General features: G+C 37.6%; 1 protein-coding gene across 4 annotated transcripts in view; it reads left to right on the top strand.

Annotated features, from left to right (window-relative positions):
* Positions 1 to 25,944, top strand: part of RALGPS2 (Ral GEF with PH domain and SH3 binding motif 2) — a 127,924-nt gene that overhangs the window by 17,980 nt on the left and 84,000 nt on the right. For all 4 annotated transcript variants that reach the window (XM_010580642.1, XM_010580644.1, XM_010580643.1 and 1 more), the window contains 3 exons: positions 9,479 to 9,610; positions 13,257 to 13,364; positions 24,218 to 24,268. In XM_010580642.1, coding sequence (XP_010578944.1) covers positions 9,554 to 9,610; positions 13,257 to 13,364; positions 24,218 to 24,268 — 216 coding nt within the window. In that variant the 5' untranslated portion in view covers positions 9,479 to 9,553. The remainder of the gene's footprint in view (positions 1 to 9,478; positions 9,611 to 13,256; positions 13,365 to 24,217; positions 24,269 to 25,944) is intronic.

Below are 25,944 nucleotides of genomic sequence, written 5' to 3'. Positions count from 1 at the left end.
AAGAACTACAAAATGGAATAGAGGCTTCTAGGTGATCTCTGAAGAAAGAAGCTTTGGGAACCTGATAATTTGTAAGTGATTTGTGAGCAGAAACTTCTTCAGTTCTTGTGCAGCTAAGAAGTTACTTAGTAAACCCTTATTTTGTCTTTTAACACTCAAACTCTGCTGGAGAGACCATTTGTTAGAAGAAAGCAAACCTCTTGCAACCTCAGGCTAAACTTAAATAGCACGTACACATGTTCACATTTTTGGCTTACTCCATTTGTTGCCTGCAATGATTCTTTCCTTCTGCTTGATTCATGCCTGCACTGTGTGAGGGCCAGGATCTGCTCCTGCTTGCAGCTGTGTACCAATGCTAGTGCTAAAATTTGTTGCCTTGTGCTATGGTATCTACCAGTTAACTCTTGGCTATGAGTCAGTCCACTGAGTGTAGCTGGCTTTTGAAGGGTGGAAGTCATAACGGTAAGGATGTCCTTCCTATTTGTGTGTAACTAATTTTAAAAACCTTCCATTTTGAGCTGAATTTCTTTATTGTTTTTGCAAGCTGATTACAAGCTGAGCTAATAGTTTGATTTTTGTAATAGAGTTTGGTAAACAAGTAGCTTATGCCCTGGAGAAGGATATTCTGGCTTTTTGAGGTTTTTTTCTTTATCTCGTCTGAGGAAATGGAAGCTACGAGTTGTACCAGCTCTTGAGATTAAAGAGAGCACTGTGTACTGGAGCACCATGAAGAAGGGATCTTGATAGCTGGAAACTGAGTAAGATATGAATGAGACAGAGCCTTACTATGTATTACCTCTCTCTCTTTTTTTTTTCTCCTTCCTGCCCCCAAAGTCAGAGAATGAGGTGCATAAAAGCAAGGATAAGATGATTTTGTCCAGAATGTGAGTGCACACATGATAGTGAAAGTGCTCTGTGGGTAGTGTCCTCTTAAGAAAGAATAATAATTTCACTTAATTGTTTGTCCAGGTAGAGCCTTTTCTAGGGTAAGAGAAGGGAATCTAAATTAAGGACCATATTTAAATGAAGCTTTTTTTTTTATTTAAAACTTCACTGTCAAACCTAATAAAACAATTTTTTTGTTCTATTTGTTGCTATTCTGTGGATTCTAATTTCATCTGTCTTGGAGCTTAAACAGCTGATACTGCTCTGACTGTTGTGCAACAGATGCTTAGGAAAAGAGTGGATGTGTGACATAACTTTGAGTGATTGAGTTGTACGAATATAGAAGTGCTTTGAGTTTGCAGCAGGACTAATCAAACCAATGAAAAAAGGAGTCTGTGTTACTGAGTTAACTATACTGCTGATGCAGGTGCCATATGACATGATTCCTTTCAAGAATGAGTCTTTATCAACTTAAGCAGCTATGGTTTTCTGCTTTTAGTACTGTTTTCTAGAAACTGTTCAAGAACCCGATTGCTGTATTCTGATTCTGAGCATAAATTTACATTTTACTCTTACTCTTGGTTTGTCCTCCTGATATTTAAACATGGCAAGTGTATCCTTGTGCAGATTTCAGTTTGTTAGCCTAAGCAAGCTGAGGTCTCCTGGTTTCCACTTCTGCAGTGGAGTCTTCAGAGAAATGGGAAGCCTTTCTCTGCATATATTTAGTTCAAAAAATCTTTTGGAAGCCAGGTGACCAGAACTGCAGAGAGTACAGCATCAGTGTCTCTTGTGAAATGTTTTGGAGGTATTTGTCCGTAACTAATGCAAACATATTGATCTCATGTGGCTACTTCATGCTTACAGTGTTGGTGGCAGTCATTTCCAACCGATGTGCTGAAATTCATAGCAGAAATTTTACAGGGATCAACCCAAATAATCCTTTAATGATTGACTTTCATTTTTCATTCTTCTGTCCATCAGATAGTTTTATTTGTCCTGTATTATGTCGCTTTCCTCTATTTCCAAATGTTTTATTATTCTAATATTTGTACTGGTGTTACATGTTTAATAACTATTAGTAATCTCTTCCTACTCTAATATTATGCTCCTTTATCTTTGTTTTTGTCATGTCTCTATCCTGTGCATGTCTTCTACTTGTGTCTCTTATCTCAGTCTTCGCTAATAGTGGCTTATCAAATGCTTTGCCAAGACTCATGTGTCTCAGTGGAGATTTCATAGTATGTGAAATTTTGGGTCTGGGATCTGATTATCTTCAGTGATAAATTTCCTGCAGGAGGATGGGGTTATATTAAGTTGCTTGAGCTTTTATTTAATCTCTATTGTGGAAGTTTCTATTTTTATCAGTTTGCCATCTTATATTACATCTTAATATTACCATGCTTACTGAAAACTGAATTAAAGCATGTGTTTAGGTGGCTTTGTTTTTCTTTTTTAATGCTGTGTACATACTATCTTTATTCTTACAGTGCAGTAACCTAGTTAGTTTTTTTGTTTTGGTGGATAGAGTGTAAAACTGAAGGGTATGGTTTGGAAGGTGCAATTCGGTTTGGCTTGACAGAATCTTCTTTCATAGTTGGATGAATGTCCTCTTGCCTATTTCTTGCTGACTTTCTGCTTAATTTTGGGGCTTTTGTGTGTGTTGGTTTTTGTTTTAGTGTGGGGTGTGTTTTGTATTTTTTTAATGTGTTTTGTTTCATAGGTTTTTTTTGGTTTGGGTTTTTTTAGAAGTTATCTCTGCTTTTGCCTTTTAGACAATAAGATTTCTTGTTATCTTTAGACACGTATCTCACTTTGCCTATCTGTACATAGCTCCTAAGGACTTTGAGAAGTTCTGATGGCAAGTAATAAAGAACCGTGGCTTCTGGGTCAAGAGAAGGAGGCCATGCATTTGAGTCAGGAGCATTAAAAGCCCGATGGTCCCTTGGACTACCTTGGATTTTTTTTCCCCACTGCAGTAACTGTAACAACTCTTGTTATCACAGTGCAGCCTTGTGCTGCTTCCCAAATCTTTCCTGTTGCAGAACAGACAACATACAGCCTGGCAAACAAGTGATTTTTTTTTTTTTTTTCCTTTATTATTGGGTAGTATGTGCCTTTGCTAACACAGTCCTTATGTATACAGGTCTTCTAGGCATGTTGAGGTGCATGTACACCAAACTGCAGGGAAGAACTGTGAGTATGATCAGCCCTTGCCCTGATGGCAGGTGGCATGAATACTTGTGTATGGTGGTGGATGTAGTGCCTGTGTGCCAGGACACTGTCTTCCTTACTTAGCCTTCCTTGGCACATGTGTGCCCCTGGGGCACCTTGCACCACTTCCGAACAGTTAACTTGGGTGTGTGGCAGCATGTATGCAGCTAGGGTCATACAGCATCCCTGTACAGCAGAACATCCAGAACTTCCACCTGCCAACTTGATACAGACCAGCGAGAGGCGTGCTGGGTGTGCGAGGCATCCATGCTGGGTCAGCAGAATTTTCTATACCCCTACTTGCTCAAGGTGCAACATGTTACCTAAGTGTCTCACAACATCTATATAGTGATTTTACGGGAAGTATAATCCATATTCTATTAACCTAAAAAACCAAAAAAACCCCAAAGATCAGACTAAAAGGTATTTATTTCATAACTATATGCCTTATAAAGATAAAGGAAAAAGTACTGGGAGAGTGCATTAAAGGGGCAGCATCTTAACATTGCCATTTTTTTAGTATTGTTTGATTTATTTTGGCTATGTTATTGTGACTTTTTAGCAGAGATATTTTGCCTCAAACTACTGAGTGGGGGAAGTGCACAAGAACCTGACACCCAAACCCACAAGCATTTCTGGGTGTTCTTCATGTAAGGTAGGAATTACCATGTGCAAAATGAGTAATTGTAACAGAGGCTCTTTCTTGTAGCCCTGTATGGTAAGGGACTATAGATTAATTAATTGGCCCATATTGTATTTAACAAGTTCTGATCAAAAGGGCAGTGAGGCATCCAAGATACTGAAGTGGTTCCACAAAGTACTTCCAGACAGAAGGATCCAACTTGATGCATATTAGGTGAATGTTGACAGTTGCTTGAAGAACTTGAATTTGTGTTTCATTGAAGCTTCTACCTTATGTTCAGTGGTTAAAAGCAATGTTAATTTAGAAAGTGCCAAGCAGTGCTGGAAAATAATACATTTCTAACTAAGAATCAAAGGACTCAGATCCAGAATTAGGATTCAGTCAGTGGCTCCAAGATTTCACTAAAGTGTCTTGAGGTCCTGGTATGGAATAGTTCAATCTAGCTAGGCTGTACTATGTGTGGGGGAGTGAAGATTCAGTGAAGCCTAATACACTTGTGTTCCTCGTTTAGAAAGAAGTAGCTTTTTCTGTACTGTTTGTCAAAATACCAATAAGAGTTTCCACAAGATCAGGAGCTCAGGTTGATTTTGTCTGGAACTGATTTTTTTGGTTCCTACTGTTCTTTGGTCCCCAAGGTCTTTGGTAGTGACTCTACATTTGTAGTTGATCATAATCCATGCAAGGCACTTCTGCTTTCATCATTGGAATCTGTGATCAAAACAAATGACACTTTGTACTGACATTATGAATAAGAACAAAGAGGATATTGGTCATCATGACTCTTGAGCTATTCATAAAATTGCACTGTGGCTATGTTTCCTCAAAGCTTTTGTACTGTTCTGGACAGGAAATTTTTAATGTAGTTTTAGGGTTGTCTTTTAAAGTGCTGTTTGTACAGTATATTTTTGGGATAGTGTTTGACCCTAGCTGAGACAAGAATATCCCTGGATTCTGCTGTGGAAGGGAGCCAGGCTTAGGTGTCCTATTAGGTAGCTCTGAGAGTCTAATACTCTCTGACCAGGTTCTTTCAGATGTTCCACAGGCAGAGGGTGTAATGTTTAGTATTAAATTTACTATTTGAAGATAGTTGATGTTGTGGAGGATTTCTGATTTAGCAGGGTGATGCAAAATATACTGAAATCACAATACAAATGCAAGTTAAACTTAACAAAATATAGCAATTGCAATATACAGTTCAAACACAATACCAATGTGATCCCCATTACTGGTCTGTAGAATATGCTCACTCTCATGATGTTGGGCACTCCCAGTCACCAGGAAGGCATACGTGGGTTGAAGCCAGCTCAAGCCTGTTGCTCTCTTTGAAATTCCTTTGTTATTTAGTTTTAGTATTCTGTTGCGCTGAGCCACGTATTCACTCCCACATACTGGTCTAGCTAACTCAGGGAGACATTCACTTTTTTTAATGAACTCAGGGAGAAACATTTACACTGCTAGTTGATTCACTCAACTGCAATGTAGTCAGTTGATCTGTTCAACTGGCGTAGCTGTTTATCTAAAAGGCCACCCTGTGGTCCCCTTTGTGCTGAGATAAAATCAGCTTCTTTGCAACAGCTGTGGTCAGTCACACCCTGCATTATTCCCTGAGCTTTATGGGCATGTTGCCCTTGCTCATCTTCACCGAGCTGCCTGCTGTTTTGGGGGTTTACAGGTCAGTCACTGTAGTGGAATGATCATCAAATACAGCCTTGGGTGAATTTGCAGAAAAACTGTGACTCATTGAAGACGACAGACCCTGCTTAGTTGTGCTGGTTTTGGCTGGGATAGAGTTAATTTTCTTCATAGTAGCTAGTATGGGGCTATGTTTTGGATTTGTGCTGAAAACTACTGTTGATAACACAGGGATGTTTTCGTTATTGCTGAACAGTGCTCACACAGAGTCAAGGTCTTTTCTGCTTCTCACCCCCCCCCACCAGTGGGCAGGTTGGGGGTGCACAAGAAGCTGGGAGGGGACACAGCTGGGACAGCTGACCCCAATGGACCAAAGGGATATTCCAGACCACATGATGTCATGCTCAGCATATAAAGCTGGGGGAAGAAGAGGGAAGGGGGGGGGACGTTTGGAGGGATGGCATTTGTCTTCCTGAGTAACCCTTACGTGTGATGGAGCCCTGCTTTCCTGGAGATGGCTGAACGCCTGCCTGCCGATGGGAAGTAGTGAATGAATTCCTCGTTTTGCTTTGCTTGTGTGTGCGGCTTTTGCTTTACCTATTAAACTACCTTTATCTCAGCCCAAAAGTTTTCTCACTTTTACCCTTCTGATTCTCTTCCCCCATCCCACCAGGGGTGAGTGTGCAAGTGGCTGTGTGGTGCTTAGTTGCTGGCTGGGGTTAAACCATGACATTAGTTTAGACATTTTCATTGTTTGGGCATGATGAATCTTTTTATCAGTAGTTTTAGCTTGCTTTTTACTGTACAGTATGCATGGCATGAAGAGGTAGGAAGATACCACATAGTGTGTCCAGGCTTCAAGGTTGGCATAAATGCATGCTTAAGTATTTTGTGTTGTATAAAACACTTTCAATTCCACATTTAATGCATTTCTGAGCACAAAGGTGGTTATTAAATTGAAGAGGAGAAACAGACTTGAAGTTCAAATTACTCAATGTAATTACGTTTTTGTAATTGGATACACAGGGTATGCAGTGAAAACTGTGACTCACTATTGCGGTGTGGCGACAGTCATTTCACATATCCAGCTATGTTGCTCTGAACAGCTCTGCTGTTGATCGCTTTCTGATATTGCTTTTTACTACTTATTTTGGTGTTAAGCAGAAGGGTGATATAGAAAGCAAATTATTTAGTTATTCCAGTGTTAGGATTTTTCCAATATTTGTCTTAAATAATACATTGGCCAAAATTGTTGCTGTGACTTTTCATTACTATGGGAGTGGTGATTTTCTTGTGCCTAATGCAGCTTTCAAAAGTACATTTTAAATGTTGCAAATTCTGGAACTTTGAAGTTGATAAAAGCTAGTTCACAGCAGTTCTACCGCTTACTGTATCTCCACAAAGTGGGAAAAAGTATAAATGTATTTAAACATACTATTGTAATGCAGCAGTGGGTACAAAATTAACATTGTATGGACAGTGTTGTTATGATACAGCCTGACTGGCAGATGTTATATTTTGTAATCTCAGTTTCCTTTTGCATGTAGTGTTTTTCTAAGCGATTTTCTACTTTAAAAAAAAAAAATTTTAAAAATCTACTTTTTATATGCCTCGTAGGAGTCATATATGCCTGTACATATATGACTGTACCCTCCAGGTACAGTCCTCTAAGGTGTAAAGTCTATCACAGAGTTGCCAGGCTCACCGATCCCATTTAGCCTGCTGTTAGGTGAATGAGCATGTGCTGTGTTCAGACAGCACAGGAGTAAGTGCCTGTCTGGCACTCGGAATGGGTGGGCAGATGCAAACAAAACTCCTAATAGCTTAGCAAACAGGTAGCAAACTGGGGCTGTTATGTTAAGGGACCAAGGGTAAGGCTTGAGATAGTGCATTAGGAAATATGGGGGTGGGTGGTGGGAGGAGTTGCTAGGGCCTGTCTGAGTACCTGTGGGTTATGTGAGACTAATCCTTAGGAAACTGGGCTTTAACCCTGTTGGTTATAGAGGAATTAATTCATGCTTGTTTATCTGAGGCTGCTCTGCCAAGTCCATAGGCTTCTATGATATGCATAATTTCTTTTAAATACCACCATCCAAATCGCTCCACCGCCCCCTCAGTTTTTCCTTTTCCTTGGTCAGAAACTCTTCTTCCCCAATTCTTCCCCTTGTTGCCCCCCGTTAGTATGGGGAAGGGGAACAACTGAAGTATATGTGAGACAAGTGTCAAATATATAACTTTTAGTTTAAGATTGGCTTTGTATGATACAATTATGGGCCAGATAGTATGATGAAATTGTGCAGAGTGTCAATTTTCCTTATAATTACAGTGGTTAAAAAAAATACAGATTTTTAAAGAGTATGGTTTTTTTTCAGTAGAGAAGATGATTAAACTGGGACAAGTGTGTCATTTTGAATGTATGGAGGGCCTGAAACTGTTTTTGGAGATGTGATACTTCTGTCCTCTACTGTTACTATATAAATGAAAATTATGACACATCAGTTAGTTTTATTTCCTTGCTTTTCAGTTAAGTAAATGAAAAGGCTATAGGAAAGAGGCACTGGGGAGCTGGGCATTTGGAAATATTCCATATGAGACAAACTGAAGGGTAATTGAGATAGCAAAGGACAGAACAGCAGTGACACTCACAAGCCAAAGATGAGGTATTTTTTTCCCTTCATATGGTCTGTTAGGATAATACCAGCTAAAATCTAAGTGCAGTTAAGTGTATTTTTAGTGGAGGAAACACAGTTACAGCGTATGGGCTGGGAGTATAATGTTGAAGTGAAATGTAGCGTCTTCTGTACTGTGAATGAGATGGTCCCATGAGTTTTTTTTCAAAAACAAAACAAGAATGGGTAGAATGTGGGTGGCTGTTCTGAACTGCAGAAGTACAGCTCAATGTAGTTCTGATGGGGACTATTAATACCCCCAAATACCTAGAAGCTATAGTGTTTGACTGAAATTTGCAATGTGGCTCTCTTTCAGTTGCCCTCCTTTCTGTATTGCATTTCTACAATGACACTTTAAAGTTACTGCCTTTTTTTGAGGAATTTTTATTATTTAAATATTGCAGTTTATTGCTTTCCAGGCTTGTTTATCTGACCTTCCTGTTTTAGGTCACTTGGAGATACAGCTTTTTGGATTATGTTATTTCATTACATAGAGGTCTTAAGTATGAGATGCTGTAATACTATTTTGTCATGTGGTATTACTTAGTTACCTGTCACTTATCTTCTCCATTTATTTGCAGACTGTGTAATAGTTCTGGGTTAAACTACAAACCTAAAGTGAATTTCTTAAATAATAGCAACTTCAGAAACAGTCATGCTTGTTATATAGACCTATGAAAACTGATTTATAATCATTTTTACACTAGAGGGCACTAACATCTCATGAAATTTAAGCCCAAACCAATTTTTACTCTCTCTGTAACACTTGGGTATTGGGTAGTCTTACTGTTCTTGTAGTGGATGCCAAAGGTTTCAATTTCTTTGCAACCTTTTCTCTGTAGAAATGAAAAGTAATAGTATTCTTGCAAGGATGCATTAAAGGTTAGTGTGTGGAGTTTTCCTTTGTGGTTTTTTTTTTTAATAAACAGTAATTTGTGGAGAAACCTGTAAATTCTGCTTGTACTCTTAAATTGCTTTTAATGTGGTAATTTTCACTTAAATCTGGTGAATAGGCATCTAAGATAGGAAATTATTGGATAACTTCTTATAAAAGTCTAATAGAGTTAACATCTGGAATACACTTTCTAAAATTGATAATCAAAAGAAGAGAATCATATGTGAACTGATGTTGCGGGCCTAACTTTAAGTTAGGGTTAATGCGTACATTTACATATTGATGTCTGGTATGTAGAAAATAGTAGGGAAAAGAATATGAAAGTCTATGCTGCCAGTAAGTAATGGATCACAATAGAACCTTCAGTTGTTTATGTTGTTTTTAAGTAGGTAATTTTAGAATATGTGTTTGAATCTAAAGTTTGGACCTCAATGCGGTGTAGCCATTTTGGAAGTACTTTATTTTTGTTACAGATTTTAGGTACTGAATCTTGTTTAAAACACGTGAATAAAATGGTTTCTGATTACTTTTTGCTCTTTGTAGGAATGGTTATTCAGTTGCCTTGGAGATGATCCTGCAGCTGTAAATGTAGGGCCGAAGATTAATGGTGTGGGCAGTATGGACCTAATGAACGGACAGTTAAGCAGTGTTAATATTGCGGCTACTGCTTCAGAGGTAAGGATTGCAAAATTGGATAGTTAAGTCTATAAGTACTCAATTTTTCTAAAATGCACCAAAATGTAAGTTTTTCTTTTAACAGATCTGGGGCAGCAGATTCTTGTTTTGTGTGTTTGTTTTATATGCCCCAATTTAGATGTGAGTAACTTAAAAGTTCTGACCTTTGTATACCAAAATAAAACATGAGCTAGCATTTACAGCCTTGCCATAGCCAAAGCTGCCTTTTTTTATGTTCTCTTCCATCACATCTAGACAAGAAAGCTTTTCTTTTCAAGTTTTAACAATAACAGACACTCTTAGTGCAATAAGCTGGCCTGGCAAGGCCTGTGGGAAATGTTCTCTTCTTTGACAGGTGCTTGTGTGTGTGTGTAGAGGGGCGGTCTGACACAGTAGCACTAGAATAAGGTTGTTCCATTTGTCTCTTGGACTATATTCAGGCATTGGTATGGGTCTGCTCCTGCCCACCAAAGTGTCTGCCCTCTAGAACTGAACAGCTCATGAGTTAAGAGTGTGTGTATCAGCCAAGCAGTGGAGATTGGCTGCCTATGCTGATGTCTCTTACTTGGAAGTTAATACAGTTTTCCATTTGTCATCTACTTGTTAAGGAAAAGAAGGGGTGGGATGAAGTTAGTACCAGAACTTTTTGAGTTCTTTTTGCTAGGATCGTGTGAGGAGCTGTTGAGAGTTGTGACTGATTCCTAAATTCTTAGCAACGTTGAAGGGTTTGTAAGACCTGGTTGTTTTGAGGTCCCGTGTCGTCCCAACCCCTTGCAAATCACTCCCTCTTCAAGTTTTTGTTGTTTGTTTTTTTTTTTTTGTTAATCTTCATAGAACTGGTATGAAGGGAACTGAAAATCTACCTTCAGTGTATATTGAGTGATCTTTCCAGATGTATTGTTTGTCTGTCTTTAAGGTGACTGAATATATGCTTTGGCTTGTACAGATGTACAATACTAATCTAAACTTTCTGCTTGGGGGAGACATTTATTTTAGTGCTGATGCATGTTATTTTTATTGCTTTTGTCACAGTGTGAAACATGTTTTCACCATAGTGGATTTCAGTTTGTCTTTTTTTCCTTTTATTCTTAATTTGTCTTTTGTTTAAAAGACAAAGTAGTCAAGAAGACTACGAAGTCAGTAGTGAAAAGAGCCACAAAGTCCTGAAAATAGTTGCTTCCTTGAATGAATCTTTGGACCCTACTGAAGATGTTTGTTTTATTTATGTATGTACACATGTGTTTTGATAGCAGAGCTGCATGTGTGCTGTGCACTTGCATGTGCATATGGAAATGGAAAGTACTACAAATGAGGTGAAAGAAAAATTGGAATGTTGTGTTATCAAAAGGAATCAAATAATCTCCAACACAATTTCACAAGTATTGTCAAGATTTAAACAAGAAAGCTGACATCAATCTCCAAGACCATTGTTGGTTTTTATACAGATTCTTGTACTTCCCTTATCATTGTGTTATGAATCATTGATTTACCATTTGTTGGCATCCAACTGAAAAATTTTCATGAGGGAAAGTTCTGGTTTTACTCAAGATAGTCTTGAATGTTTACATGATGTCTGATAAAACTGAGTAAAATATACTTTGGCAAAGTTAGATGAATCTGCTTTCAGCAAGTGGTATTTTTTTTTTTCCCATCTTGACTAACTGGGAGGAGGGAGGACTTGTAACTGAAATGTTTCTGTATGTTGGTTACTGAAAATGCCTGTCTGGCTTGGAGTTTCTGGTGGTGTTTTCAAAGTCAGGTTTTTCAGAGAAATGGTACTGTTAGAAGAACCTAACTAAATCCAGACATGATTATTAAATAAGTATATATTTTCTTTATATGTCCTTGTAACAAAAGTGCTTAAAAATGGATAAGAGTTTATTTCAGCTGGCTGAATTCTCAAGGAGTTTGAATGTTGTTGTTTCTGTGAGTGGGAAGCTAAGGTCAAAATATATAGTGTAGCCCTAAAATATTGCCTTGTTAAGTTTTCAGGAGAAGACATTAGCACAGTAGAACTATTTACCCACATCAGGGATCATGTGCTGTCTTCCCTCCTGTCTTGGCATCAGCAGACATGATGTAGGTGTTACTGAAAGTACAGTGTAACAGTGCTGAAATTTGGCTTCCACCAGAAGTGACCTGATGGTCATTCATGTACGTGTTGTGTGTATGACCCATATACATGGTCTTGAAAACTTTCAACATCAGCAGTAAAATTACACAGACTGTCAGAAGGTGCCTTTATTATGTGGGCCAAAGTCTTATTTTTTTCAGCTTTCTAGGAGGTATGCCCCTGTGATGGTGGTTAGGATTGAGTGCTTAAGGGTACATCAGTCTCCAACATAAGACTAGGCAGGTCTTGGTTTGTGGTCAGTGTGTTTTGCCACAGCTGAGCTGGAGCTCCCAGCAATGGTGAGAATAAGCTCTGTGCACCAATACTAGTTTTCTTTCTCTGGAATCTCCCTAAACAAAGCATTAGGAAAACTGTTGTGGAAGCTCTGTTAGTGCTTGCATCAAAGCTATGCGATTGTTGAAGCATGCAGGTACCATACTGTATTTCAGGCAAGCATACTATTTGCTAAAGAAGCCTTAAATTTGATACAGTTATTGACTGTAGTAACTCTGGTCCTTCATGATGGTTTTGTCCACGGGTGTCATCTTATTTCTTAACTTTTTAGTCAAGAGTTTGCTTTACACCAGGTTTCTAAAAGTGAGAAGAAACTAAGCAGCAAGAAACATGCATAGACTTTCAGGTCTTTAGAGGAGAGTGTGGAGCAGCAAAGTGATTGCACGCTCTATGCATTCTGAAAAGTATGCCTGGGGTTCAGATGTGAAGCGTACATGTGGATGTGACATCTCAATCTCCATGCAAAAAAACCCTTCTTTCTTGTAATGACTGAACAGAATCTTGGTTTGCATCTATATATTAGAGGAAGTGATTACTCATAACACAAATGTATCGTTTTCATATGTTTCATATGAAAACAATATATGAAATATATGAAACCAATATGAAGTGTTAATTTTTTGAACCATATTTGTATTTTGCAGGGAAGCTAAATCTTTGTTGTAGATAAAGATTCCTGGAATATTATTCTAGGATCTGGTATTTTTTGGAAATGTGAATTACTAGCATTTAAAAAAACCCAAAACCTAAAATTGTTTATACTGTCTTCCACAGGAACACATATGTAGCACACAGTGTAATTTTTGTAAGTTTTAATGCTTCTAAGAGAAGCAGGAAGAGATTGATGCTGTTCTTTGATGTTAACTATTCATTTGCGGTAAACCTTGTCTTTTTCCTCACTGTAGTGGTATTTTTTTCTGTTTGAAATTCAGTGTGACTGTATTGTTATTGTTGTTAACTTTCCTGTCAACAAAACTGGAATTTAATTATGCATTGAAATGTAACTGTTGTGTTTGGAGGGACACCTTTGAAATCCATTGAAGTCAGTTTGAGAGTGTCTGATTTTAGCGGTCTTTGTCAGGAGAAAGTATGTCCTGTGACTGACTTTTAATTGATAATTTGTCCAGTAGAAAAATTCTATGAACAGTGATGTTTGAACAGAAATGTTGCTTTTGGGAGTGTCAAAGCAAATAAAGGAGAGAACCGAAATATCATCAGTGGTTTTGTTTGTTTCTGCAGAAGAGTAGCAGCTCTGAATCCTTGAGTGACAAAGGTTCAGCTGAACTGAAGAAGAGCTTTGATGCAGTGGTATTTGATGTTCTAAAGGTTACACCAGAAGAATATGCGGTAAGCAATTAAAGTAATTTTTATTACTTTTTGTGTGAACCTTAGGGGCAGCTTCTCATCTGCTTCTCCATTTCTATGTTTTTTGCCTAACATCTGTTGTCCATGGGTTTAAAAAATGGATCCTGCACTGTAGTTCTTCATTGTCTATGTTTTGTTTAATGTCAAGTGATGTTTTTGGGCTGTGCCATCCAGGCATTTTTCATGCTTTTATATGTAACATAGACCGAAGATTCTTAAATCTATATGATGCAGCTTAATTCTGACATGCATATTTTAGTTGCAAGAATATACTTGATCTGTACTTGTTTTTTTCTGGACGTTTTAATTTTTAACTCTGTTAATTCTTACATCTAGGGAGTGTTTTCTTCTTTCGGGTGCAGTGGTACAGAATAATGAGTTGGATATCCTGCAGAACCAAGAACAAATGAGTAAAAATGTTTAACCAAAACATTGGGTGATTCTATTTTTTTTTAATTTTTTTTTACCCTACTCATAGAGGTTAAGACAACAGATGGTCCCCTAAGTGATTCAAGTATGTTACTAGAAAGATTGCTAACGAGCTATTGCTCTTGCTGCATTTATAATTCAAGTGGTGAGATTCATGATGAGTTGTCCTGGGGAGATTATCGAAATGTGGTAGTATTTATCACAAAATATTCCCATTAAGGTTGTTCTATTTTTTTAATCGTTAATAACTATTTTGGTTCATTATTAATGACTAAATTGATTTTAATGAGCATACTGAAAATTTAAAGCATCTGGAATATGAAGTAGTACTTGCACATTAAATTCTTCTTGGATAGTTAATGGAATTTATTCCTGACTGAGGTTCAAGTCATGTGGTTCGGGCCTCTTCCTTGCTCCGTTGTCAGGAACAGCTGGGCAGTGAATCACCTACTTTTCATGGCAAGATGTTTTTGGGGCTGGCTATCCTTTCAGTTTTATCTTACAATTTCTTTACATAAAGGAAACCTAAGTACTTAGGGAATGTGGGGCTAGCGGCATGAATTCAAGTGGAATTACGCATTCAGGCCAGAATAGCTACAGGTTCCTTTGAATGGCTCTGCTATTTAGCCAGTGGTGGATACTGTTGAGCAGCAGCATGGATCACTTAGTCTCTGTGGAGTTGCTGTCACTCACTTAGGCAGCAAATATATATAAAGGTGCTTTGTCTTGTATTGCATTTCAGAATCCTTTTGCTCTACTGTCCTCTACTGTGTAATCCTTCACCTCTCATGTGCAGAAACCTTTTACTTTTATGGGTGTTCTAAATGTTACCTACTTGGTAAATCTTGCTTAGATAAAAATCTTTATTAAAATCCAGTGTTTTTACTGTTTTCATATTATGCCTCAAACTGGGTAGAGTTCCAGACACAAACAGGAATCTTTTAATTAATTTCACATTACAATTACAAACCTGTGGTTGTATTTTTGATTTATACTACCTAGTATAATTTTGCTGTTTTCTCAATTCCCCAAAAGAAAACATCTTCACTCTCAGCCTTCTCCCTTGTAAAGTGTCTAGCTCTTCATATAAGGTTTCACTTACTGTAAATGGATCTGAAATGTCTTAGAGATAGAATTCTGAATAATTGAGCAAAATTGCTGGTAGTCAGTGTTCAGCCCTTTGGCAAGGTTATAATTAATTTCATTTCTTTGTCAATGTTTCTGTGCACAGCTGCACTTCATTAATGTTTGTTTCCCCAGGCAACTTTATCTGCTTTTCCAGTAGGGCTTGCTTGCTTTGAGTGCTGTCTTTTTCTGATTATTCTTTCTGAAGGCTGTAGAAATAAGTGAATTTGCCAAAAACTTAGGTACATTGGAGGAGAAGTACCTTTGACCCTTACACTGGTTTGTATTTTATTGCCCATTTCCTTATTCTTCCTGGTTTTAGTCCTACCATAACAGAGAAGTATAAAATCTTCATCTGGATTTCAGTGTTAATGTGAAGACTACCTGAGTGATGCAGTATGGCCAAGCTCTTGAGGATACCAGCACTGCTGAGAATGTAAAACTGTGTTACTAAGGTTTTCATTGTAATAGTGGGTATGTACCTCTCTGATTGGACTTGGATATGCTACCAATTGCTTTTTCAAAGTATGAGAAAACTTCTAGTTTGGTGATAGCTCTTGTAAAACAGATGCAGTGCAGACTAGTGGCATCTGTGACTTAATGAAGGCTGAATTTTGTTACCAACTGCAGAATGAATACTCTTTTTAAAAAAACAATTTTTTTGAAGTGGTGAACTGAGGAAATAATTTGTGGGCTGTGTAAGTACCTTATTCATGGAGAGAAAAGATAATGTGATAAAGCCAGTAAAAAAAGCAATAAAAGTAAGTTGCTGCACAAGAGCTAGTTAGACATCTGTCTAATTAATGGTTAGGAAACCTTGGCTTGAATGAAAAATAATTCCAGTGCATAGGTAGCATAAAGATGAGGGTTAAATGATAAAGTCAACTTCCCAACATCAACATTGGGAAGTCTCATCCTGTACCTCATATGATATGTTGCATTTTGATCAAAATGGGTCACTGTGTATAGCTGGGACAATTACATTTTTGCTGGAGAAAGAAGAGTAAAAATCTGAAAGAGAATTAAGTTTGAGACACTGGAAATGAGATTCATGCTAGTGGTTTCAGTATCAATACAACACACACATGTCTTTTCAGTTCTCACTGTGTAAGAGACATGATTATTATTTCAAAACTCTATCTGTTTAGTCATTTAGTGGGTAAGAGACAAGTTGGACTACAAAAGCTATTGCTTGTAATCCTGTATTTTCAAGAAGCTGCTTACCAAGCCAAAGAGAAGCCCAAGTGTAAATATTTTTGGTGATTTTATTTCCATATTCTTCCCTTTGGCAGTCACCTAACAGTATCCTGAAAGCACAGTTGGTGTGCCGTTTCATGTAATGGTCCTTTGTTTAGTCTTGTACTAACTTTCTAGCAAAAATACGCCAGCCCTTCAAGGGGTCTAGTTTGAACAGTAACGGAAATTATTATTGTAATGTATGTGTAATAGTCTGGTTATATTTTTGTTACCAACTGGGTGTTGTAAGTTCTTTGTAAGGTTGAAGGCTGCTTTAGAAAGGGCCAAGTTATAGCTGAAACAGGTGAGATCTTCAGGCGTAGCTGCTGCAGTTGCAAATTTATAGTTTGCTTTATCCCCGGTAGCTTACAAAAGAAGTTTCCAGGGGATGTTCTGAATGCCTGAATGTATCATAAATGTGGGGGAAAAAGAATCCCATTCAATGAGTATGAAGTAGGTTACATTTGTTTTCTGCTGAGGATTCTACAGACAGCTTTCTAGCTGTAACGAATAAGGAGACTGTCTCTGTTTTAAATACCTGCTTTTAGGCTGATGACTGCTCACTTCTTTATTAAACGGCTAAAAGCCACAAAACAAGTTGGTGCCAGGATTACCCACTGGTGTCTGGCCCTGCCGATGGAGCCGTTGTGTGTATACAGGGTAGACACAGTTGCAGTGAATGCTGTCCATTTTCGTTGAAGGGAAAAGTGTGGTTTCAAGTGTACAGGGCACAATTTGTGGGGGAGGGATGTGTTAATGGTGCAGTGGCAGTAGAAAGGGGGGGGCTGATGAGACTGAAAGAAAAAAAGGAAAATGCTTGGGGACATGAGCTCCAAATTAAGATGCTGGCGAACCTCAGGTTGAAGAAATATTTATTTTTTGCTTTACAGTAAATTCTTATTCCTTAGACTGCTACTGTTTAATTATTTGACTGTTTATTACTCTTTGACTTGCTTTTCCATTTTATACTTCAACTTAGCCACTGTGGTGTAAATATTTGAGGTAGAATTAAGGGAAGCGCAGCTGTATAAATCCATTGCTTTTTTTTCCACCTAGTTATCTAAGAAGGATTCTTTATTCTTTTCCCTAGTCTCTGAAAGTGCTACGAAGTAAGCTCACACTAAGATGTATGTGTATTCCTTTCTTTTTGATTCCAGTTAAGTTTTGTCGCTGGATGTTGGAAAAAAGATTATTGCTTATTTTGGAAACAATACACAAATTTATTTTAAAAAAGTTAGAACAAGAAATTTTTCTCAGAGGCATTCTTACAGCAGTTAAATATCAAGTTATGTATATCTGAAGAAAGAGCACGAGAGTGAGTTTTGTAAAGGAAGCAGGTCCCAACACTTCTGGAACTGCATTGTGTGTATAATAAAAGTGCAGAAATAAGTTTTGAGGTGTGTGTGGTTCAACAAACTCATTTTTTGCCCCTTTGAACAGAACAAAATTAATGTAAAACTGGCCCAAGGTTCCCCCCAGGAGAACTTTCTCTCTTGTGCGGGACTCTGGCAGATTCACAGTCCCCTCTGTGAGTTCCTGTGCAGCTACTGGTGTGAGTTGTGCTACGCGGTTCCTGGCAGTAATGTTGGTTTTGGCCTCTCCTGAGGCTGGTTGTCGGTGGATTAGGGAGTTTGAGGCAAGTCTGTCTGTCTGCATCCGAGTGCAGTTTGAATAAAGTGAAGTACTGGGCCCTGGGAGCTTTTGATCAAAAAGGACTTCTGCTTGTATGTGTTCCTGTTAGCTTTATTTTACAGAAGGATATTAAAGAATAAGTATGTTCCCAATGAGAGCAAGAAGAAGCAACTTTATTATAGCGTGTAGAGGAACTATTAATGATAAAAGTTTTGGAGTTAACTTTGTGAGAAAACAAGCAGAGTTTCAACACAGGAACTTTAATGCCCCAGTGTTCATTTTGGACAGCAGAATTATTCTACTGATGCAGTGCTTAACAGAGGTTTAGCTATTTTTTCAGTGAGGAAAAGTATTCTGGCAGCCTGGAGAGACAGTGCTAAGCCAAGTTGGAAGGCTTAAATATAATTCCTTCTAAAAATTCAGATTAAGGAACAATTTATGAAGTGCTGCTTGAACCAACATGGCTTCAAGGAAAATCAGATTATGGCAGTATTCTTCAGTAACCAAAATGTAGACATTTTGATTTTTTTCATCTCAGACAGAAAGTTATTTTTTCTTTTCACACTGAGGGTCTCTGTCCAGGAGCTCTGTGGGAAGTGCAGTGTCCTTATGGTAGGTACATGGCAGGAAAACTTGTAGTACAGTAAGTAGCCTGGTAGGAGGAGTTCATGCTTGAGAAGGCCTAGTGACTAGAAAGGTAGGATTATAGCCCTGGATCAAATGCGAACTTTTGAACAGGAGTGTGGAGAGGAGCTCAGTGCAGTGGTGTTAACTGCAACTGGAAGTTCTTAAGTTACAGGTTTTTATGGAAGGGGGGTAATCCATATGTATTCACAGAACAGAGGAAGAATTGGGGAATATTTTAAAATTTCATTTCATTGAGTTTCAACATATTCCTCAAAGCAGCAGCATACTGAATGTAGTTCTTAATCTCTTGGATGTAAAATTTCTGGCCTGACAGACCTCCCTGAGAGAGAAATAAATCTCTTAATATGTATATGAAGCTGTGTGGTAATAATTTTAATATTTTTAAGTACTTAACTGTTAACAAGTCCAACATCTCAACACCTAGGAGAGCTAAAATATTTTTAAACTTGGCTGTTGGGGACTCTCCCCAGGCAAGGTCTTTCTACTACATGCAAAAGCTCCCATGGCTGTGCAGGGGGGAAAAAATTATCTTCCAACTACCATTCCAGTGTGTTAATTGCAAGATGATAATTCACTGTTTCTAAAAGATGGTTTTCTTTTGTAGGGTTCTTAAATTGGTTGAGAATTGGGAAATATATTAGTTGTACATTAAAAACATACCTCTTGTAATCATATTCTAGAATTGTTACCTGGTATCTAGGGCAAACTTAAACACAAAGCTTCCATTCAGCTCTTTCATTGCCTGAGCAATGGCCAGATTGGATGGGGCTTTGGTGTTCAAGGCCAGGTTGGATGGGGCTTTGAGCAACCTGGTCTATTTGAAGGTGTCCCTGCCCATGGCAGGGGGGCTGAAACTACATGATCTCTAAGGTCCCTTCTCACCCAAACCATTCTGTGATTCTATATAAATGAACTTGATAGACATATCACTTCTGGAAAGGCAGAAAACACCGAGTTTCCCTATCTTTGTGTAATCAGAATCCTTATTTAAATGATAAGTAAGAATAAGTTCACAGTTTTGTACTGTACATGTAATCCTGTTTTGGTTTTGTTTGGGTTGTTTTTGTTTTTCCTTGTCAGCTGCATAGATTTTAACAACTCCAAAACCAGAGAGGTTATGGTTGGCTTGCTTCATGTAACAAATTGATGTGAACACTTAGAATTTTTGGTTTGAATATTAAAACATTAAACCACGTTTAGGAGAGGGAGCTATCCAGGAATTTGTATTGGCTGGGTTAAGGAGCTGGAATGAGAAAAGTTAGTGCATTGTATCTCTTCCACTGCAGAAACCAAACTAGTGGCTTTGTTTATTGGGATTTAAATTCCCCTCAACTTGGTCATGGTAGAAGTTTTTTGTTGTTGTTAGAGCTGAGCAATGGCATCTACCATAAATATCATAAATTATATTTGAAGTTTTGTCATTTCAAATGCTATTAATTAAAATGCCAGCCTTTCAGTTTGCTTTGGTTTTGACTTAGCAGTGAGCAAGCACCTTTAAAAGGGTAAAAATTTGGTTAAGTGTTAGACTGATAAATATGAATAAGTTAATGTTTAAAAAATTGTTTTGTCAAAGGCATTTTTAAACTCTTATGTGAGGTACACTGTCATATCTCAAACGGCTTCTTATCCATCAGCCTAGGTATTCGGCTATCAGTTGCTTGCCTCTCTTGAATTGTGAAAATGTTTTTAAGTGCTTGGAACTCTTGATGGAAATTGCAAGCTCTATAAGAAAAGAACCTCTGTGAGGGATGTTTCTTGAACAAGTGCTCATGTGATACAGTGTTACTGAAGATTGTTACTGCATTTAGTGAAAGCAGCAAGATGTGTAAACCAAACAAGCAAAAAAAAAAAAATCAGCCTAATGTCAATGTGATACTAGAAGAAAGAAGTTTCTCTGTTAAAACTTGCTGAGTTTTTTTAGTTGCCAGACTTTGTTTTTTTAATATTGTAATGTAGTTAATAGCAATTTCAAATCTTTTTAATAATGAACATTAATCTTGAACTTTGGCATTTATGTGGTTTTTCAATGTTAATATACTCATTCAATACCTCCATTTAAATGTATGCATTTATTTTGATATGTGAATTCTGGTGTGAAGCTATAATAACAGTCCTTGTTTCATAAATATTGGGTATTAATCCTGTCTTAAAGTACTAATTTGTTTAGGAGTCACTACTGAAGCAAGTAACAGTCTAATTTAGCTGAGGCAGCTCAGGTTGATTAAGAGGACAAAGTCTGAAAGGGTGGGAAGACATTTATTTTTAAACATTCTTTCTTCTGTGTGAACAATGAATCAGTTTCCTGGCTCGCTTTTATTGTACTGTTGTTGTAATTTTGTTTTAGTGAGGAGGATTTGCAGTGATATGTTAATGACCATTGAAATGCTTGGGTCTTTTGTAAGGATATTATAATATACCTTTATATTCAAATTTTATTGAAGTACCCATTCTTTTGGTTTCACCTTCCCCACTCTAACCAATTTTCTAATTAATTTCCTTTATTGAGAAGTGTAGCAATACATGCAATCAGCCACATGTTTACCTAAAATAATAAACTTCTGAGAAAGCTTGGTGTGCTTTAGCAGACAAACAGGAGACTAGAGATTGAGTTCTGTGGCTGGTGTTTCAGGACTGGGTTCTTCACCCTGGAAATCAAAAGGTAGAGTTAACTCTTGCTGTAACATTTGGCTGCTCTGTTGGATCAGGTGAGAGACATGAAACCATGCTTTCCTTCTGTCCCTGTGTCTTCAGTGTTCTCTGCAGGTAAGAGTGTAATTCCTTGGTGCTTGTGCCTGCACAGCCATGGATGCACGGTTAAGATGATTTACAGAACTGGGATAGAGTTGCTCTTTCCTAGTGAGTGGGAAGTTTAGAAATAACACACACCCCCAAATATCAGGCAAGTTTGTCCTACACAGTGGTACAGACTTTCTGTGCAGTATTTAGATAAGTGCTGCCCTCACAGGGAAGCCCTTTCCTTAGGCATTCTCAATTTATCTTAAACTTTTAAGTAAGAATTAGAAATAAATATATAAACTTGTGCCTCAAGTCCTTTTAGGATAAGTGTTCTCTGAATGCATCTTGATTATTAGCTTCAAGTCTATTTTAACCCTAGAAATTAGTTAGCCAGATTTTCCCTGCCCCCTTCTTAAATATCATGCTTTTGGAGAAAAATCTTGTTCCCCCTATTTGTCGGATGTCTTTCCCTGCCCCAGTAAAGACATGCCTTGCCTATTTATTTCCTCAAAAGAGCCTTATTCATTGATATCTCAAATAAGAGGGCATACTGTTAAATTGTCAAGATGAAGCTGTATTTGCTTACCCAGGTGCAGTGTAACATAACCCAGAATGACATCTATGACATGTTTAGAAGTTTCTAAACCTCTTCTATGTGTAATTTAAAGATCCAGCGGTACCTTTCACCTATAGCAAAGTGTTGTCAAGCATGTTGTGACTTTTGGCAAGCTGGTACTCCTGTCACTGTCCAAGGGTCCTAGTCCTTTCCCAGATAACCTGCTCAGGTTACGAAAAGGTGGGAAGTAGCACGAAAAGTTACTGGCATTGCCTGTGCGTGCATTCAAAATCCTTCAAAAGCAAAGTTTTGTTAATGACTGTTGGAATAGTTTGTCTGGGTGCACTCTCAGATATTTTTTTGCTTCCCTTATCAAGAGTGACTTGTTGCTGTCAGTACTTTTTGTGGCAAGATAAAACTACCCCTCTCTAAAAAACGCTTTATGTGAAGATTTCTGTATTTCTGACCTTGATGATCTAAAAAATAATGCTGAAAGAGCCTTTAATTTTAGGAAAAGAAACCATTTTTATTCCTTCAAGAATAAGTCACTTTTTTGTAGGCCTCATAATAAAAGAATAGAATGGTTTCAGTTAGCAACGTTGCTTTCAGTTTGAAAGGCATCTCTTATTTTTGGCAAAAGTTTTTATATTTTTACTGTAGTTGCTATGGGCGCAAGGGAATAGAAAAGTTATTTTGAAGGCAAAGAGTATTTTGGCCTACTATATTCCTGAATTTCCATTCTGACTAATTGCTGCTGATTAAAACAAACTTTGCAGGGTATGTCTGATATCCTTGATTTCATCTAAACCTTTAAGGTACAGTATGATTTTTGCTGTCGAGACAGATGGTGCAGCTGATGAGTTGTTAAACCACATTTAAAAATGGTAGTTCAGGGTTTCATTTTTAAGCTGGCATTTAAGTAGTTTATCAATATTAATGAATGGTAGGTACAAATCATAGGCCTCATACACATGCAAGTGTTGGTCCTGTTGGTTACAGAACCAAGAAAGTCTTGTTTATGTGAAAGCTTGTACAGGATTTCTTGCTACAAAGATCTTGAGACACGCACATTTGTGAGTGTATATTGTCTTGTTTGTAGTTGAGTATGTGGATTTGGTTAAATTGGTCTGATTTAATCTCACTTTAGCTCAAGACTAGAAAAATGTAATATTGTTTGGAGAAGGAGCAGCTGACTAAAGCAGAGCCCAGGAAAGAAAGTTTGTAAAAAGGAAACACATAAAGGGCTTGTTACTTCTATGATGTTGTACTGCAAAATACTGGATTGTGTCCAGTGTGTCGGTTACAGAAACTGGGACTGATTTTTATCATTTTTTTATGGTCATGTTTGATTGCCAGAAGCCCTATCTAAAAATAGATTTAGAGGTCAAGGAGATGTGCTACAAAACATAGATTTGGTCATCTTTAGCAAAACACATCACTTCTGGTCTCATTGGAACAAGTACTCTCATGAGAGCAGGTGTGTCTCTTTGTACCTGCTTTCTTCAACTGGAACATCCTAGTTAAAATTTTTCTGCAAGGTTGTCTTCATTTGAGAAGCTATTCTGCTATCCAACAATGGCATTCAATGGCAATTGCAATTTGTGAGAGTGACAAACCTGTTGATGTATAAATGGGGGTACCGCCGTTTTCAAGGAAATGGGAATAAAGCTGTGCAGCTCACATCTGAGGGCACCAGACAAGGTCCCCGGATTCATTGTTAAAAGAGTCGTTTTTGATATCTAACTCAGATGGCACTGGTATTTCTGGGCTACCTACATACTCTTTGAAAGAGACGTTCTTTTTCTTTTGGATACGTAGGCAGACAGCAATCTTAAACTGTATGCTTAAAATCAGGCTCTGTGAATATGTTTCAAAATGCAAAACCTGATCTTTGACTCTGTGAGTTCTCCTTTACCCTTTTCAAAGCTAAAAGACATCCCAGAATGAAAATGTACTTACTGGTTCTGACTTGCTAGAAGTGAGATTGCTATATTTAATTTTAACTGTTTCTCTGCAACTGAACAATTGGCTTAGTTATTCAAATATGGTTCAAGTATTGATTTAAAACTTTCAGGGCTGTTTCAGTGGAGTGGTGTGAGGCCTAGACTAAGACTCAGAGTTAGAAGAGAAACTGCCCTTGAGCAGCTAAAGTTAGTTCCTTGTATTCTTGGATAGCTTCTTTTACAGTGTTTCTGAGTTGAAGCTCTGACTTGCATATGTAACTGCGGGATTATGCTCCTGAGAATAATTTCTCATAACTTGTTTATTTTAATAAATGTAAAGTTTGGAGCACTTTATTCTCTGGTTTTGCAGGACTGCTCTGTGGTAGGAGCTGAAACCTCTGAAATTAGCTACAAAATGAAAGTCAAATAATAAGAGGAAACACAGCAAGTACAGTTCTTGTGCAGCACAGCAACTTAATGGAATGCAAGGTTAATTTTTGAGCTTGACTTTTTTTTTATTTAAATTTCAGGGTCAGATAACACTAATGGATGTCCCTGTATTTAAAGCAATTCAGCCAGAGGTATGTAGTTCCTTAGTTTTATTTTCAAATCTAAATGAAAAAAAGTTATGCTGGTGTATAAATTCTGGAATTGCAAAGTGTTAAGTATGTTAATAAATCTTAATTTTTGTCCCAGTTCATACAGCTCCAAAGCAGGTGGTTTTATGATACAGAAATATCTGGAACTAATAGTTTGTTTGAAGAATGAAGTATTGGTATTTAAATATGTTCAGCTAGTGCTAGAGATGAAGTATCTGGGTTTTAATGTTTCTGAATGATAAACTTCTTGATTTGACTATTCTGATCATAATGTTTCAGGTTTCAGCTCCTGATACCTCATGCCATACCTCATGCTGTCCTGTGTTTCCCTAACTGGTTCATATCTTTCCTGGAATAAGAAAAATGGCTGTAACAGCCATTGTATTCAAGATGGGTGTGATCTGTGGATATATTGGGATACTATATTGATGATTTGTGTTCTCTGTTTTGTTTTAATATAATGCCATGTTCCTTTCTGATTGCAGCCTGACTTGAACTGATGTTTTCAGAATCTTCACAGTGACTATAATAAAATGATGAATTTGTTTATACTTATTTCTCTATGATTAGCATTTTCCTGTGGGCACTGTTTTGCACTTCTGAAGGTTTATTTTTCAGTTCATTGTCCACTTTATCAGTAGTGTGGGTTTTTTGGTTGTTTTGGCGGGAGGGGAGAGGGTGGGGGTTTTTTTGGTGGTGGGGTTTTTTTGGTGGGTTTTTTGGGGGTTTTTTTTTTTGTTTTTTATCCTTCAAAGAGCCTCCCCTTTGATCTTTTTTCTGGGCATCCTTAAAGTCTTTTTGATTGGTAGAATGTTTATCCTGATCTTCTAATAGGATATCTCTTTTTAAAGCTCTTTTCCAAAACTTTAAAGCATTTTGCCCTTTCATCCAATTCTTTTGAATATTTTCCTCATGTGTGTGTTTGTGTACTACTTCTTCTGATGTTAAGCATTACTGCTATGCAGGGTTGCCCCTGCCCCCAAATGTTGAAGTTGAATAAGCTCTGGGTGCTTTTCCGCAGTGTCTCATCTCTAGTTACACTGAGCTTCAAAGGACTGGATATTGAAAAATCAAAACACCTGTTTAACTAGTTAGGACTTTTCCTAATGATCTGCTGATAAAGAAATTCCAGTGCTTGGTCTTGATGGTAGTTTATTCTTTGCAATCTGTTTCTAGCACTGCACAGGATAAGCAGTCAGCTGTCGCTAACAACCACAAGGAAGCAAGCAAGCAAGTTAGATATAATGGCAGTGATACAGTACTCCATACCTCATAATTTGTAGCTCTTTTAATGCTACCTCTTGTATCTCAGATTATGTTGTGTGAGCAGATCTACAGAAAGTCTCTGGAAGATGAGGAGAAATGTCAAGAAAGTACATTTAATTTTGCTGGCTGTTCTAACTCATTAGGGTAGGCCATAAAAGGAAAAAGCAGAATAAAATAATGAAACTTATCTAAAACCAAAACTGCAAGAGAGTAGGTGAGTATATCTAAAAAGATATCCTTTTAAGAAATCTGTATGTACTGCATAAGAAAAATTCACGTGATGCCTTCACTGGAAAATATCCATATGAAGAAGGGTAGCTGTTTTGACACTTCTCAAGTGTTTGCACAAAAGCAGTTGAAGGCACTGACTGTATTACCTGTCCATTAGTGCT

The sequence above is a fragment of the Haliaeetus leucocephalus genome, unplaced genomic scaffold (genome assembly GCF_000737465.1).
Source record: "Haliaeetus leucocephalus isolate CR32 unplaced genomic scaffold, Haliaeetus_leucocephalus-4.0 Scaffold730, whole genome shotgun sequence".
NCBI lineage: Eukaryota > Metazoa > Chordata > Aves > Accipitriformes > Accipitridae > Haliaeetus > Haliaeetus leucocephalus.
This window is presented reverse-complemented; position numbering and strand designations above follow the sequence as displayed.